The sequence below is a fragment of the Chiroxiphia lanceolata genome, chromosome 11, assembly GCF_009829145.1.
Source record: "Chiroxiphia lanceolata isolate bChiLan1 chromosome 11, bChiLan1.pri, whole genome shotgun sequence".
NCBI classification, from domain to species: domain Eukaryota; kingdom Metazoa; phylum Chordata; class Aves; order Passeriformes; family Pipridae; genus Chiroxiphia; species Chiroxiphia lanceolata.
In genome coordinates, this window is record NC_045647.1 from 11,904,469 (window position 1) to 11,920,532 (window position 16,064).

At 39.1% G+C, this 16,064-nt stretch overlaps 1 protein-coding gene across 2 annotated transcripts in view; it reads left to right on the forward strand.

Annotated features, from left to right (window-relative positions):
* The first annotated feature begins 715 nt into the window (after positions 1–715).
* Positions 716–16,064, forward strand: part of EEFSEC (eukaryotic elongation factor, selenocysteine-tRNA specific) — a 120,031-nt gene continuing 104,682 nt past the window's right edge. The window contains exon 1 of one of the 2 annotated variants that reach the window (XM_032698828.1): positions 716–1,030. In XM_032698828.1, coding sequence (XP_032554719.1) covers positions 760–1,030 — 271 coding nt within the window. In that variant the 5' untranslated portion in view covers positions 716–759. The remainder of the gene's footprint in view (positions 1,031–16,064) is intronic. The other variant, XM_032698829.1, reaches the window with a different exon arrangement.

A 16,064-nucleotide genomic window follows, 5' to 3' on the forward strand; every position in this document is an offset into this window, starting at 1 on the left:
CTACCTGCTGTTTTTTGTTTGGGTGGTTATTCTTAGTTTGCAGGAGAGCTGTGAATAATCTTGATGATTCTTAATCCATTAAAGGTGTGATTTTTAGGTAGCATCTTATCCAACATAAATATACTTTTACATGAAAGCGACTTACGCAAGGCTAGAATTTATTAAGCGTAAGGAGAGCAAACGATCCAAACGTGACCTGCTGTTTCACGCGGGTTTGCAATGTCCACGCGACTTTGAAAGCAAACTTGGGCCGCCGTAATTCCAGCAGTACCAGGATGGGGCGTCCAGGGGGGCAGAATGAAGGGTGTGATGTAACAGCGAGCTGAGCTGAGCTGAGCAGCCCTACAGCCACTAATCAGCGTGGGCGAGAGGAGAGCCAAGTGCGGATGCTCCAGGGCAGGGCTGGTGACAGAGACGCTCTCCCAAGGCTGTCGCCCCGTCCTGCTGCCATCGGGCCGGGCACACACCTGTGCAAGGGCCCAGCTGTTGGGTGTGTGGCCATCACAGTCACCTGCTTAAATTGCCTCTGCTGGGAGAGGGCGCCCGGCAGGGGCGGGGTGTGGGCAGGGGAGGCTGGAGAGGTGCTGCTTGCCGCGGCCGGCGGTTTCCATCCCCGCGGTTTCCATCCCCGCGGTAGCGCTGGATTTGCCCAACCTTCGCCCCTGCGGGTCACCCTCCGCCCGGGCCGGAACGGCGGCGGCGGGCGCCGCGTTGCCGCAGGGGCGCTGTGGGGACGGACCGTGCGGGCGCAGCTCCGCCATGGCCGCCCGTCCGCTGAACGTGAACGTGGGGGTGCTGGGGCACATCGACAGCGGCAAGACGGCGCTGGCGCGGGCGCTCAGCACCACCGGCTCCACCGCCGCCTTCGACCGGGCGCCGCAGAGCCGCGCGCGGGGCATCACGCTGGACCTGGGCTTCTCCTGCCTGCGCACCGCGCTGCCGCCGCAGCTGGGCCCGGGGCCCGGAGAGCTGCAGTTCACGCTGGTCGACTGCCCCGGGCACGCCTCCCTCATCCGCACCATCATCGGCGGTAAGGGGGGCGCGGGGGGGCCGCGGTGGGAGCTCGGTTGGTGCGAGTCGGGGGCTCCCCGAGGGCAGGCGGGGGTGCGGTGCCGGGTTCTGCGCGGGCGCTGTGACTCTGTGACGCTTCTTCATAGTTGCTCCTCAAATAAAGTGCCAGTGCTCACAGGACAGGGGTTTGCAAATTAGAGTTCCTGGGGTGTGCTTTGAACAGTCAGGCCTGCTCAGGTTCCTTACTTACTTGGGTAAAAAGTTTTCTTTATTGTGTATGGAGACCTTATCAATGGCATATTACAGTCCTATTGAGTTCTATTTTGTTACTTGTTAAAGCTGTCAGAGTTTGCTGTTGCCTGGGTTGAGAGCTGTGCTGTACTTGGCGGGACATCCCCGTGCTGAACTTTTGTCTTGGAGGGACCAGGGAGTTCTCACGTAATAATCTTATGCTTAGAAATAATTTTGTGGATTTTGGTAGCTTTTCATTTTAGTCTTTGTAGATGATACCGGAAGGTTAATCCGGTTTGCGTTAGAATTTATTCTGAATTAGTTCACCTTGTTCTATCTCCCCCCTCCATCTCTTCTAAAAAGAGCTAAGAGGTGGTTGGTGCTCGATTGAGGATGTGACGGAGTTGCAGCTGCAGGCTGCTTAAAGTATTCGCAGGTTGATAAACTGCAACTACAGAGGTCAATCAGTGGATTCAGTTCCTATGCGTTTCCTCTGCCGCTCTCTCTTTAGTGTCAGCTATGTGGTAGATTTGTGATAGAATGTGTTTGTTCTTGGCTAGACTAAGGTTCAGACCGACTTACTTCTCACGATGAACGAATTTAATCCCCTTTTGAGCAGATGTGTTATTTCTAAACTGCGGTAGTAGTAAGTGCATCGTGTTGTTTGCACTTCTTTGGGGGTAAATATTTACTTACGCGTCTGTTTCACCGCCGTCCAGTGCCATTCACGTGCTCCGGAGCTGCAGGGGAGGAGTGGCCGGGTGCTAAATAACAGAAACCTGTGGTCTTTTAGTCGTCTCTGGTACTTGACAACCCATTATCACTCTTCAGTAATTGTAGGCACCTGATTAGCTTCTCAAGAACAAAGTTTACTTTGGCAAACGTTTCTTGGATGTACTCAAGAGTGACTTGTAGTCAGACATTCCTTTCTGCCAGAAGCAACTAATGTGAGCGGTGTAAACTTTCTCATGAAGAGGACATGGGAAAACTTAGAAAACTGCTTTAACCGTTTTTTTTTTTAATATACCTTTAATACTTATTTGGGGTGATTGTTTAATACACAAACGTCTTGTTGCTTCCTTTTGTTTTTATGAACATCTTCAAAGCATTTAGTCGCAGCTCTCCACATTGGCTGAATAAGTTATTCAGATTTCTTTATTGATAGGCCATGAAGGGAGAAGCAAAGATGTGGACTAGGGTAGAGGGCATGATCAAGTTTTCTTCCCAGCAGAAATGGTTCTTTACAGGCGTCAGTTCAGACGCATAAGCACATTAAACTCACTTAGTTGTAGTTATACCATATTATGTATATTAGTTAAAACATTTGCTGATATGACTTACTGCAATTCTGTGTATTAAGAAAGGGTTATAGGGAAAATGCAGTGTTGTGTTAATAGTTTAAAGGGTTAAAAAAATTCAGTTTTCTGCTTGATAACGTGTATCTTGATGGTGTATGCCCCCCCCCCCTTTTTTTTCCCCCTACCAAGTTTGGAGGATTGAGACCATGATGATAAAATCTGATCTGTGCCTGTGGGACTGCTTAGGTGCTTACAGGTTTAGCGTGTTTTGGTGAAACTCAAACTGAAGTATAGCATATCTTGTGTAACAGGATACATTCTTTGGTGTTTGAGTATTTCAATATTGCCAACTTTTTCACCACTTCAGAAATGACACTTGAAAAATTTATATTATTTTGGTCTACTTCCTTGTTGTTGAGCGTTAAGGGTTCACTGTTCCAAACATTTTGTCTGCAACATTCTGAGTAGGAATGCCACTACTTTTTTCTTTTTGATGGAATCTGTGATTTCCCTGTTACTACACATTTTCTCTACGTATGGTTTTAAAATAAAACTTAAGTGCAAAGTACTTTATCTTTCTGTGTTTATTCTGCATCTCAGATCTCTCATACCTGTTTAAAATACTGCTTTTATGGTATCAAGTCCTGGGGTAGCTGTATATGTGTATTAACCTACAGGAAAACTAAACACAGGATGGCTGTGGGCAAGGGAGCTGGATATGAGGAGGGTTCATGCTATGCCAGGCAGTGCTCGACCTTGTAAATACTTGTCACAGTCACTCCCAAGATGCTTATTTAGACACAGTACCTTAGGATTCAATGAATGCAGAATATTTGAGCAGTAACCGAATGGAATGGAAAATGGAAGTCGTATTTCATTCTGTGTGGCTACATTTTTCTTGCAAAGCTTGTCCTTGAAAACAAAACATATCAAATGTTAAATCAAAAGTTTATGGTTTTTTTGTTTTTTGGGTTTTTTTGTGGTTTTTTTTTTTTTTTAACCTGCATGTTAGGAATTGGAAATGTTGCAGACAGTTCCACCCAAGATGCTTTCTTAAAGTTTTAGCTGGAAGGTGATAGTCAAGGTTGGAATGGAATAAATAATAGTCACTTGATGTACTACATCATACCTTTCACCATGCTGGTTTATATTCTTCAACATCAGGCTCTTGTGTGTCTATGGCAGGAAGGTATTAAGCTATTGTTGGTAGCTGTATGGCTTGAACTGTTTTGTATTTCTTTTTGTCTTAAACAAGAAGAACGGAACTCTTTATTTAAAATAAAAAACTCTTTATGTAAAATAATTTTAGACATTTCCTGTGCTTTAGGAGGCTCTTGTCTCAAGCATTGCAACAAATATAGCATTTACAGCCATTTGTGACTTGCTAAGCAGAGAAAACAAACCTCAATAACCAATTTTAAGGGTCAATTCTTAGCTTGTCAGGAGCAGTAAGAAGAACCCACATCAGCCTTACACTCACTTTCTGCACTGAAGGAATGACTGCAAGATGCAATACTGTTATTTTTCTTCTGTTGCTGTAGATATTTAGGGTGGTATTTCTGGTAAAATTTCACACTGAGGTGGAGTAGTTTCCATCACAGTGCTATGGGGTTTTTTGAGCTTCTGTTCTTTTGTTGAAGTTCAGCTCCTGATCTTCCGCAAAGCTGATGTTAATGTCGTCCAAGTAAAATAAGAGTTGCTTTTATATTTGTTTGTTGCAGACCTGTGCATCCAGTAGGGTCTGGAATGGTTTCTGAAATGAGTTCAGCAGGAAGGGATGCCTGCAGAGAGGTTATACAAGTTAATCTGCCAGAAGAAATTCAATCCCCATATTTCATTTTAAGACCACTTTGCGTAGCAAAGTAGTTTAACCAGTAGCAGATTTTTTACTTGCTGATGGTTAATTTCATGCCCTACAAAGGGTCAGCACACTAATACAGAAGAACATGATTACCTCATCCCAGCTTCCCCCACACAGGCAGCAAAGGGATATTGCAATGTTTGTTTTAGGTGAGCTGTTGTCAGATGCCCTTTATCTGTTTGATTTTTGAGATGGGTCCTCAAAAGAAATTCTAAAACGAAAATTATCTTTTTTTTTTTTTCTTCTCCCTATGAAGTTCAAAGGACAGAGTATCCTTATAGGGTTTTAATTGGAAAGCTACTGCTTGACCCTGGTTGTCTAAACTCGGGGTGTGGGGAATTCTGATGAACTTGTAGTTTTGTAATCCTTATGCCTGTCTGAACCTTTGACCTTTTTACTTTATAACTAGAGCTTCATTGTCACCATTTGTCCCTGCAGTCCCTTTCAAAGAAAACTGCCTTGCAAGTGTCTGTTTCCACTTTGCTGCTGTGTTCTGCTGAGGAAGGGTATTAATTCATACCTGATACATTGGAGGGACCAAGACTTTTGAACTTGCACAAGAGCTTGGGGAGGGGGAAATGAGCATAGCAAAAGCATGTCTTGCTGATGCAAATGAGTACAATGAAAACAGGCTTGGGAGATCAAGGGAAATGTGGTCTTGCTACCAGCATTCAAGTTCAGTCAGATGCAGATTATTTGTAAGATTAACATATCACAAAAAACTCCCACCTTTTATCACAGATTACTTGTTTTGCTGAGTTTGTTGTAAGCTTTTAAGAGGATTTGTAAACTCGGGGTTACCTTTACATTAACTGCAATGAAAACACACTTCTGTTGATGTGAGCTTTTGTTTGTTGAGACCTTTGTGAAGATGTGACAGTTAATGTTTTTTTTTCATTCTAGCTGAGTGAGCAAGTAGGGTTTTATAGTTGTAGATGTATATATGGATGACTTGCTCTTGAGTGCTTGTGCTGAATGAAGGAAAACCTCTTCTGTGGAGGAAAGAGTGCCTTGTGTTGTTTAGTGGATACTGTTCTGGTCAGAGAGAAGTCACTGGAGAGTCTTGAGAACTTTGGCTGTCAGCTCGAAGTGAGAATAACATAATAATGAACCTTGTTCTGGTGAAAAAAATATTAAAATATACCTCTTGTATAGTGTAATTCATATCCATGAGCCTTGTTGTAGTGGTTGATGTCATGGAAGTACTATTCAGCCAAGAGAGTTCAATTAACACTAGTGTGAATGTTTTCTAAATGCTATTAGACTCTTCAGGTTCATGGTGCTTGTAAATTGCTGATATTGCTTTGTATTAAAAATGCAAATAAACTTTATTTCTGCAAATGAAAACACTTCTCTTGAAATTGAAAAAGTGTCTTTTTTTAATTCACCTAAATTTTGGCTGGTGCCAGATACTTGCCTGACAAAAGGGTTTTTTTTAAATTGAAATTTTAAAATTAATTTTAAAATTTGTAAAAATTTTTAATTAAGGAGCTGTGCATGAAGAAAAATCAATCGGTATAAAAATTTTGTTGGTCTGGAATGCCCCTCTCCCCAACTCCCGAAGTGGAACTTCGTCTCCGGGATGTTGCAGTGCACAAGAGGGCAGTGTTTGCTTACAATGTAGGATCTTAGTGATAAGTACTCGGGGTAACAGGTCAACGTGGGTGGAGTGACCTTACTGTGAATCGAAACAGAATTAAGCAGAAGATTTGGAACGCAACTGTGGCTTAATTTTCTCATTCTTAAAGAAAACATCCTCTGTGTTTTAAGGAAGGTTAGGCTTTTTCATCTATAATTGGGGTAGTGCTTTTTATACCTTAAGCAATAAAAACTTATGGGGTGTTGTCTTACACGTGACATAAGACCCAGGTAACAACTGCCTTGATGTGGGAACCATGAAATTTAGTGTACACAGTTTTTATTTACTTCCCCATTTCCCCACGTTGTGTAATAACTGGGCAAAAGAAAGCTAGTTATGTGAAATCTATACTGAACCACTTCTGTGTGATATCAGGGTTTGTTGTGTGAGATTGAGTAGAATTAAACTTGGTGTGTGTGTGTACCAGGGTACTTTAAAACAGTGGTCTTGTGGAATTTTTGTCTATATCTGTGCCATAACTGTAATGGATTTAGCTTTCCATGTGTTATGCATTGCTCCTCATCTGTGCCTTTTTGAGTGATGTGACAGTGGGACTGGTCTACTTGGCTGCTACTATTTATGTTCTATGTTCTTTTCTGCTATTTTGACTTGAAGCTGAATTGCCTATTAAAGCTACACATGTTCAACAAGTTCCTAAACTGTACATCAACTCTTCAGTAATATTAGAGAGCCAAGTAGGATGAGGTTTCTGTTCCTTTTATGGATTGAAAAGTTTACAAGGAGCAGGAGAGCCATCGTCTCCTGATATCAAAAGTTATAGTGAATAATCACATTCTCTTCGACCTCTTGTTAGAATCCTGTCAGAAATGTACTGTTTTCTGTGTTCAATTTAAAAAAAAGTTGTGTATTTTTTATTCAGAAGACCTGATTTATAATTGAATTTTAACCTTAAGTGTAGATTTTTAACTAGGAGTGGCTTTTTTCATAAGTGTAGATTTTTAACTAGGAGTGGCTTGTTTCAATGTTAAATTATCCCTTGCTAGGACAGTTTTTCTGCAGAGCTTCCGAGTGGTTGTGTTTGTGTTTGCTTGTATACAACAAAATTGTGCTAATTCACACTTGGTTATTTGACACAAAAACATGACAGCTTCTCAAGAAAACATAATAACCAAGCACTGCAATGGTGCTGTTTAAGTCTGTTTGATCATTTTTCCTATTGATTTAAAAACAGAATTTCTTTGTTCCGTTGTACTGTGTGCAAGCATTCATCAAGTAACTGCATGCCCTTTCATTTCACTTTTGCTTCATGTTTCTCCTTGCTGGAAATTATTTTTTAAGCTGTTTGGAGGAGTGGGAAAGCTTAATCAATCGATTAAAGGCTTAATCAATTTTTAGATGTTTTAAAATATTAGCTAATGTAGTGAAGTCTTATAAATAATTGCATAAAATTTAGAATAGCTTACTATAAAATATGGAGCATGTTTATAGTTAAAATTACCCTTGTCAAAATAAATTTAAAGCACATTTTTCAAAGTAGCATTTTTACTGATGATGGATATGTTTGCTTGCTAAATAGTCTAGTTTAGCAATTCAGTGGTCTGCTAATTGACAAACTGGACTTATAAGGATCTACTGTATTTGTTCTGCATCTTGATTTAAAAGTTGTCTTCAATTAGTAGATGCTAGAGCTAAGTTCAATGATACATTGCTTATGTATAAACCCATTTTTAATAGCTAGTTTTGCTTGATGGAGCCATGAACTGAGTTTCCTTAATATATTTCTCAGTGGTTTGTTTTTTGGTGGTTTTTTTTGTACTAGAAATAATAATGTAGGTTCTTAGATGACTACTGTAAAGTACTGTTTATAAAAACCTCTAGGAAAACCAAATGCAGATGGAAAAATGTAGGTTATAATTGTAAAGCAGATGTGCAACAGATCTTCGAGCTAAGTGAGCAAACCAAACCCCTGCACTGTCAGTGCTGAAGTCTGTTGAGTGGAATAAAAAGTTGTTTCTCTGTGTGGCAGTGAGTTGTTTTCTGTCTGGGAACCCTAAGGTTGGCCTGGCAAGCTGAAGAGCAAGGACAGATATTCTGTGGTTGTAATTTTTAGATGGATTCTTGAACACTTGTGTTCTTTGGGTCACAGCTCATAACGGAGCAAAATTGGGTGAGAGTTTCAAGGAAGAAAGACTTGAACAGCTCATACGATAGCTGTGATTGCAGAGATCCTGTGCACTCTGTGAGAATATATACTCTGTGCTATCTGTAAAATTCAGATTAAATAGCTATTCTGAAGTACTTCCTTTAAACTGTTTGCTTCCAAAAAGTGTTCCAGGCTAAGTAAATACCAATAATTCTTATTTCCCATCTCCTTATCAGTTATTTTACCAAAATGTTCTTGTGCAGTCTATCTGATCTCTTCAAGTGAGCATGAAATGGTTAGTGTTGACTTCCAAATTGAATTACAATCTCTGTTTCAAACTTAAACTGATTAATTCTACGTTAGATTGAAACTACCAGCACTAGGGGTGGTTGTGAGAAGACAAACAAATACTCGTGTGTATTTTTATATATATGTATATATGCTTAATGTAACAGCAGAATGAGTTGGTGAATAGCAAAAGGAAGTGGAATAGCAAAGGTAGCTTAAATAAAAATGAATAAATTGTATTCAAAAGCGTTGTGGAGGTAAACGATGATAACGGGGAATAAAAATCAACATTTTAATTGAGGTTTATAGAAGTTGATCTGGGTAAGAATCCAGGTCCCTCACCCCAAGTTCTAGAGAAGAGATGATACATTTGGGCTTACGGTTTTGTTGAGAGACTCCTTTTTCTTTTAGTTCAGACTGTAGAAGGATCATGAAGACAGTTTTGTCCACTGCAGATCTGCCTTTTCTGCAGTACTGGAATACTGATTTTAGTCCAATCACCTGTAGCACTTTCTTGTCTTCTGTGCTGAAGTTTTCCTTTGTTTTGTGTCTTAGTTGGGATGCAACATATGATTGGTATATGAGAGGAGCTGGTACTCTTGGATCTCAGGAGCTCTTGCATTGTCAAACTTTGCCTCAGTTTTTTTCAACCAAGTTTCACCTGTCTTATTTCTGTTGATTGCATTGTAGAGAAGATGAGCGTCTTTTAGATGTGATTCCTGTGTATGTAGAATTTGAAATGGTCATTGAGAACATGTTGGGTTAAGAAAAGCTGTAGAAGTGTTTGAGAATTGTTGATAGAACTGTCCAATTATATTAACAAGGACAGGCATGGGAAATGTCTTTTGTTGTAGATTTAAGCATGGATAAGCGTCTACTTTTCTAATATTAAAAAGACTATCCTTTCAGCAGTGTTGCTTTTGGGAAGAAAATTTTCCAAAGCATATAAAAACTGCATTTCAGAGAGGGAAACAAAATTGTAGCTGAGGTTTCTTTTTTTTTTTGGTTTTTTTTTTTTTTTTAGAATCAAGAAGAGGAGGAGGGAAAATGGTTTCCTTGTATTTGACCGTGCTGTTGGATGGAAGACAAAGCTCGGTCTCTCTTGCTGACTAATGTCATCATCAAGGCATTTTTTTTTCTCCCACAGAGCAATTTTGTCTCCATTGAGACCCCCACAGCCATTGGCAAGACCATGGCCTGAGATTAAATCTCATGCTTGGGTGAAATTCTAATGACTGTAATTGTTTCCTCTTTGTAAGTCTGTGGTCCCTTCATCAAAGAGTGGTGCGGAAATTATGCATTTATGCTGTAAAAAGAGAGGTCATGATTACCTGAACCTGTGGTTGACTTCAGGGGATTCTGTGTCGTGTTCTGGCAGTGGTTATCCACGCTGACATTCTGGTGTGTGAAATGATTTAAAGTGTGGCTTTAGAGCACACGTGCAAAGTACTGGTGTGGCATGGCTTGGTCCTTGCTGGGGTTGTGCTGCTCTCCTTGGGCTGTCACCCGGTCAGGGGAGCAGCAGCAGCTCTGGTGTGTTGGGCATCTGCTGGAATAGGAGAGAAGAAGTAGTAACTGTAGGTCGAGGTAGGTTTCTGGGAATGATCTACTTCAAGAGTAAACTCCTAACCTAGTGCAGCCGTGACATAGTGCTGGACTTGGCTCGCCCAAATTGTAGAGAGCTTGAGACTCATCAGCAAGTGTTTCTGTGAACCCTCATAGCTCAGAGTTTATTGAAGGTGTTCAGCATCTCGAAGGGCTGCCCCAGTGTGGTAGTGCTGGCTGTGCAGGAACCCAACATAAGTGTGTCTGTGAATGTGAATATGACAAACGCTGCAGACAGTTTTATAGAGGTAGATTGCCTGGTCCTGCAAAACTGTGTCAGTTTTACTGTGTGATGGAAATATTCAGAGATTTTGTGCTGTTTGTCTTCATTGTGCAGTTCTGTGTGTACACAACTTTGGGACTGTACTGTCCCCTAACTTTTTTGAAGATTTATGAAAAAATCCCGTACTGTGCATTAAGTACAAAACATTGAGTTTGTACTCAAATTTATGAAGTACCCTTTAAAGACATCAGAACAACTGACCAAGAGACATTTCACCAGAGAATAAGGAAAATGTACTTAATTCAAATTGTACTTAATTTTGGGTGTCAGTGCTGTTTTAAGAGACTAAGGAAACCCCAAAATATTGTCATTCTTAAAAGCATTCAACACTGGAATCTTTCCCTGATCTCAGTGAGATGATGTATATTCAGTTTAGAGTATTAAAAAGTTTATCAGCAAAATGCCCCACAAGTGTCAACAGTGCTGTTCACCTAAGGGACTAGTTTTGGGCATTTAACACTGAAACTTTGGTCTCCGTCTGGCTATGTTATAGCTTCAAATAATATGATAATATGCCTCATTTAAAAAACCTGAAAAGCAAGTTTTTACACCTAAATTATAACTGTTTGTTTATATATGTATAAATAAAATAACAATTATTTCAATGTTTTTCTTATTTGATAATATTTATCCTTGTGTATGGCTAAAAACTCAAAAGTCACAAGTCTGGCATCCCTAAGAAAGGTGTTTAAGGAAGTAATTTTGTTTTCTGGATTGCTTGCTGTGTGATAGCTTTTCACCCTGTGGGACGGACCAGCATGAATAATATTTCTTTCCCTGAGTAGACTTTTCACCTGAGTAACAACTGAGGATTCTCCCATTATTTCAAGTGCTTTGATAAAGTTGTGGTGGCTGGTGGTGTTTGCCCATGTGTTTGTAATTGAGCTCTCCCTTTGCTCTCTCTGCTGTGTATTCTGACATCCAGCAATGCTTTTTCTGTACAAAATGGGTGATAAACTGGAGCCTTTTGTGGGAAGAGATTCACCTGTCTGTGATTCTTTATAGTGCTTCTAGAGACAGTAAAAAAAAGTGTATTTGATTAAATCGGATTATACCGAACTTTATGTGGAGAAAATACTTTTCTAGTTTAGGGAACAGAAGAGTTTTGAACTGAAGCTAAATTCTATTGCAAAAACCCTCAAAACCAATGGCTGAAAATCCAGTCTTTAAGAAAGTTGTCTCAGATGCGTTTTCATTACTGAACTGTGTTCGTTTACAAGTTGTGTGTAGGTGGGTGTTTGACTGTTCTTTCATCATGTGTGCCTAAATGTGTTTTCTTTTTTTTGTTTTGAAGCTTTATTTACTGTATGAAATAGTTGATTATTTTAGTAATGTCCAGCACTGCTTTTGTGGGCTTTAATGTTTTCTTTGTTGTATTTTAAAGCCAAATCAAAGTGAAGATAAATTTAACTGTCAGTTTCTTTACTTACCCTGCACTGAGAAACCAGCGACTCCTTAACTTACTATGGGAAAGATCACTGGATTTTTTTAGACTTGCAATCAAATTGATGCAGTGGTTGGAAGTTATTTTGGTTACTGTACTTGTTTCTTTTCCCTATGCATTGTAGAGATCTTTATTTTTGTCCCATTCAGAAAAAGGTAGAGTGTGGCTAGGAAAACAGTAGACCACATAAAAAGTGATGTCAGGTTTATGGAATTTTTTTGCTGTATCCTTGCGTATAATTGAGTCAATCCTAGGTAAAACCAAAATTGACTATTGTGAAATTTAAATAAGTTGGCAGTATCCTTTTGAACCTTACTGTTTTAAATTTCTTTGCAGTAACTTATGAGCTCATGTAAGAACAATTGGAACGAAATAACTTCAAACATTCTTGTAACTAAGCTATCCAATATTTATTTTAGTAGCATATGATAGTTTTGCTTTTTATTGCAGAGCTAACAACTTTGTAGCATCTCAAGTGCAGCTGTATTTACTGGTTTTATTAGATGACGAAAATTTTCGGGATGCTATGATGAAATCATGAAAATGCACTCACTTTGGGGATGTTGTTATTCTATTTAGAAGCTGTTATACTTCCTATGAAAGATTTGTACTTTTGTCCCAGTTCCCCTTTATGCACTGTTTGATCAGAAGTGGAATAAATAAGGTCTGTGAATGAGAAATATGTTTCTTGTGAAGAGGATGCTAAAGTGGAGTCTGTTCTCTTAACAATAATAAATTCATTTAGGGGTCAGAAGACAGTTTAAATGTGGGAAAGGCAGGCAAGTTGAGCTCAGCTAAAGCAGTTCACGTGTGAGAACTTGTCATAAGCTGCAGAGTTGTGTGGGTAACAGTCACTGAAATACTGGATGCTCAGGCACTAGTTTGTAGGGGGCAAACATGATTTCGTAGGAGGTCAGCAAAATAGCCCATCAAACTAGTTTATGAAAATTAAATATATTCTGGAAATTGTGGTTTTCTGCTAAGTGGTAATGATCAATGCAAAATATTTTAAATGCCTGAGTTGTAATCTCTCTTTCTATTTCTGTTAGCTCTGAGCAACCAGAAAAATTGGGCTCTAATCACTAAGGCTGTATTCTTTCTTGGTGATTTCAGCATTTCATTAAGCAGTGATTAGTACTCTGCAATTATGCATTCATTTATCTTAGTGATGCATTTACAGTTAGAGATAGTGTTGGTTTATTGAATTTGGCTGATCCCTAGCAATTTCAGCAGATTTTTCTTTCCTGCCATGTACGAACATGCAAGAAAGCAGTAGGGAGGGGTTCATAGCCTTGGCATTGTTTTAAATGATAATCTTATCTGATTTTTATGGGGAAAAAAAAGATTTGTTTTGTTGTTTTTTTTTTTTTTTAATTTGCTTGGATTCCCCCTCTTAGAACTTTCAGAAATTCCATTCTGAAGTCCAAAGGCTTTACTTTTGTCTGTTGGACATCCATGGCTCATGGTGTGCCTCTTTCAGGTGCAGAGTAATAAACTGTGTAGGAGGCTGGTTTTGAAGGTTGTGGTTGGAATAGATTTTTCCCTATGTTCATAAGCTGGCAGTTCCACAAATGAATTAAAAAAAATCTTAAAGAATGTCAGGGAAGAAGAAAAAGAGGAGGAACAATGTATGTGGGAAATGGGGTTGAAAACCAGTTTCTTGATGTCTGTATGGTGTCCTTTGCAGTCTGAGTAAGAGGGAGGAGAAAAGAATCTCAATACTACTAAAAACTGCCCTTGTTCATTTTGTATCATAACTGGAAAAAGATTAAGTTTGAGTTGGCACAGTTGGACTGTGAGGTAGGGGAGTTGGGTCGCTGATAACCCACCTTTGCTTCACTTCTGTTTGTTTCATGTTGTCTGTTTCTAGGTTTTAAAATTATCTATTCAGTTTGCCTCCAGATTTAACAGCATCTGAGCTTGAGTTCTAGTTTATTAAGAGAACTGCAGTGAAATAGGCTTCTCTGCCTGCCCAGTGCTGCTGCAGAGAGAAGAGGTTGTTGCTGCTCTCTTGGGACTGAAAACTTAAAAGTTTTCATTTCACCAGTAGAGCCCATTCTAAAGCTTGTGTACTCAGATGTTGTAATTCAGTTTTCTGTGGACCAACAGAATCTAGCTCTTGGAGAGAGGCAAATCTTCTTTGATTGTTTGAGTAACAACATCATTGGGTGTGTTTAAAACATGGTGACTACAAATGAGAACTATTTTAAATTTTTTTTCCCCTCGTGATGTCTCAGTTCTTCTCTCAGCCCCAACGTGTACCTTGCTTAACAGGACACTAGAGGGAAAAAAACCCATGTAAATGGATGTTACTATTACTTTATTAAGGGAGGAAAAGAATTAAATATCCATTTATATGGTTTTTATTTCATGGGGTTTTTTTGCTTCTGTCATTAAATACTATTTCATTTTCTTTACCTACATTACTTACCTTTTTTCCTCTTCATACACTTTATTTCAATGTTACATTTTTACCAAATGGCAAGATAATTTTTCCCCCAAAAGCAAATTAACTCTGACATTTTAAACGTAATTTATAAAAATAACTTATTGGAAGTACTTTAAGGAAATCCTTTACCAAAATTTAATTTAAGTCTATAGTAAATTGTCAGTAAGAATATACTTAATAAAGTTCCATTGTATTTCTCTTCCGTTATTATGATATGATTCTTCAACAGCAGTTGTCTCCATCGTTTGATGCGAAGACTGAAGTGCCCAGATAACAAATGAAATATATTTACTTAAGTTCATTTGAAATTAAATTCTCATTCTGAGTTTCCCATCCCTTATTCTGTAATTCTAGTTCTTACTGTCAGGAAGTTCAATTTAGAATCTATTGTGCTCTCTGAGACTAGAAGATGTGAATGGGAAACAAGACCTAACAAAATCTGAAAAGCAGTAATTAAAAATATAAAAAAGGCTCCTGTGAGGCAAAAACATCTAAGAATGGGTTTTGTGAAAGAGAGAAGTGTGTATTCTTTAGATGTTCTTTTTATACTTGATATACTTTTGATCCTGTTTTGTGTTCTTGCTTAGGAATTTCTTAGTCACGGAGGTTGGATTAGCTAACACAGATGATTTTGGACTTCTGGGCGCTTCTTTTCTAGAATCCCATCCCAGTGAGAGAGTGATGGCTCAGTGCCTGCTGTTGCTGCTCTTTGAATTTTTGCTGTGAGAAGTATTCTCTTGAAATGTACAGTTGAATGCAAATTTACAGATGCAACTTCAGAGTAGAAGTATTGGTGCTTTGCACTCTGTATTATTTTCTTGTTTATCCAGGATTCTTAGTCTGTTTGTTGCATATTTCCATTGAATAACTTGAGCAGTGCCAGCATTCCTAAGAGCTGGTCACATGAGCCTGGCAGAGCAATGTGTATTCTGAGCAGACTTTGTTTTCTGTAGGCTTTCATCCCACTTCCCTGGGGATGTTGTCAGCCTCCGTTTTAGCTTGAAAGTTTAGATTTCGATTTGGGGGAAAAGAAGTGTTTTTTAATGATCAGTGAACCAGGAGGGTGAGTGTGGGATGCAGAGCTGGAAGACCTGCTGTACTTTCCTTATGATGACCCTCCCTGGTTACAGAAGCACAGTTCTGGTCTTGATGAAGGTTTTGAGTGATGTTTTGCTTAACTGACAGATGTTACTGCTCACAAACTTAGTTTATACAAACTGCCACTACTGCTTGTAAAATGTAAAAATATTTGTGTCAACACTTCTATTTTATTCAGTGATTCATTCATCCTAGAGAAAATGTGGAAGAACTTGCTCAGGATTATACTGAAATATCTCACTAGATAGTCATGTTTTGGTTTATGTAGTATTTGAGAGGTATTATGAAATTTCTGTGCAGGGTTATGTTGAACAATTTCACTTTTTGAGGTTCTTCAAAATACCTAATAGAAAACTTTTTTCTTTATTTATGAGGGCTTTTAGAGATAAGGGGCCTGGTTTTGTATGTTGATGGTTACTGTATGTTCACCTCACAGGATCTATGCTTTTCAAAGTATAAAACTTGAAACAGTAAAATAACCTGGTCGTGTCAGAGATTAAAATATTTTCATTATTCTAGGGAGCAACTGGTCTAAATTTAGTCTGTGAGCTTTCTAAACCTGGTTTTGTGTTTATCTCTGAAGTGCCATGCACACTTGCGGCTTCGTAGACCCAGGTTGAGTGTTTTGCATCCATGCAGCCTCCTAGGAATGAACTCAGGGAGCCTGCAGGATTAAGGTCCCAACTGATACAAACTCAGACCAGGTCTGTATTTTGTTCCTTAGTTGGCTGCTCAACTTAATTCACATGAATA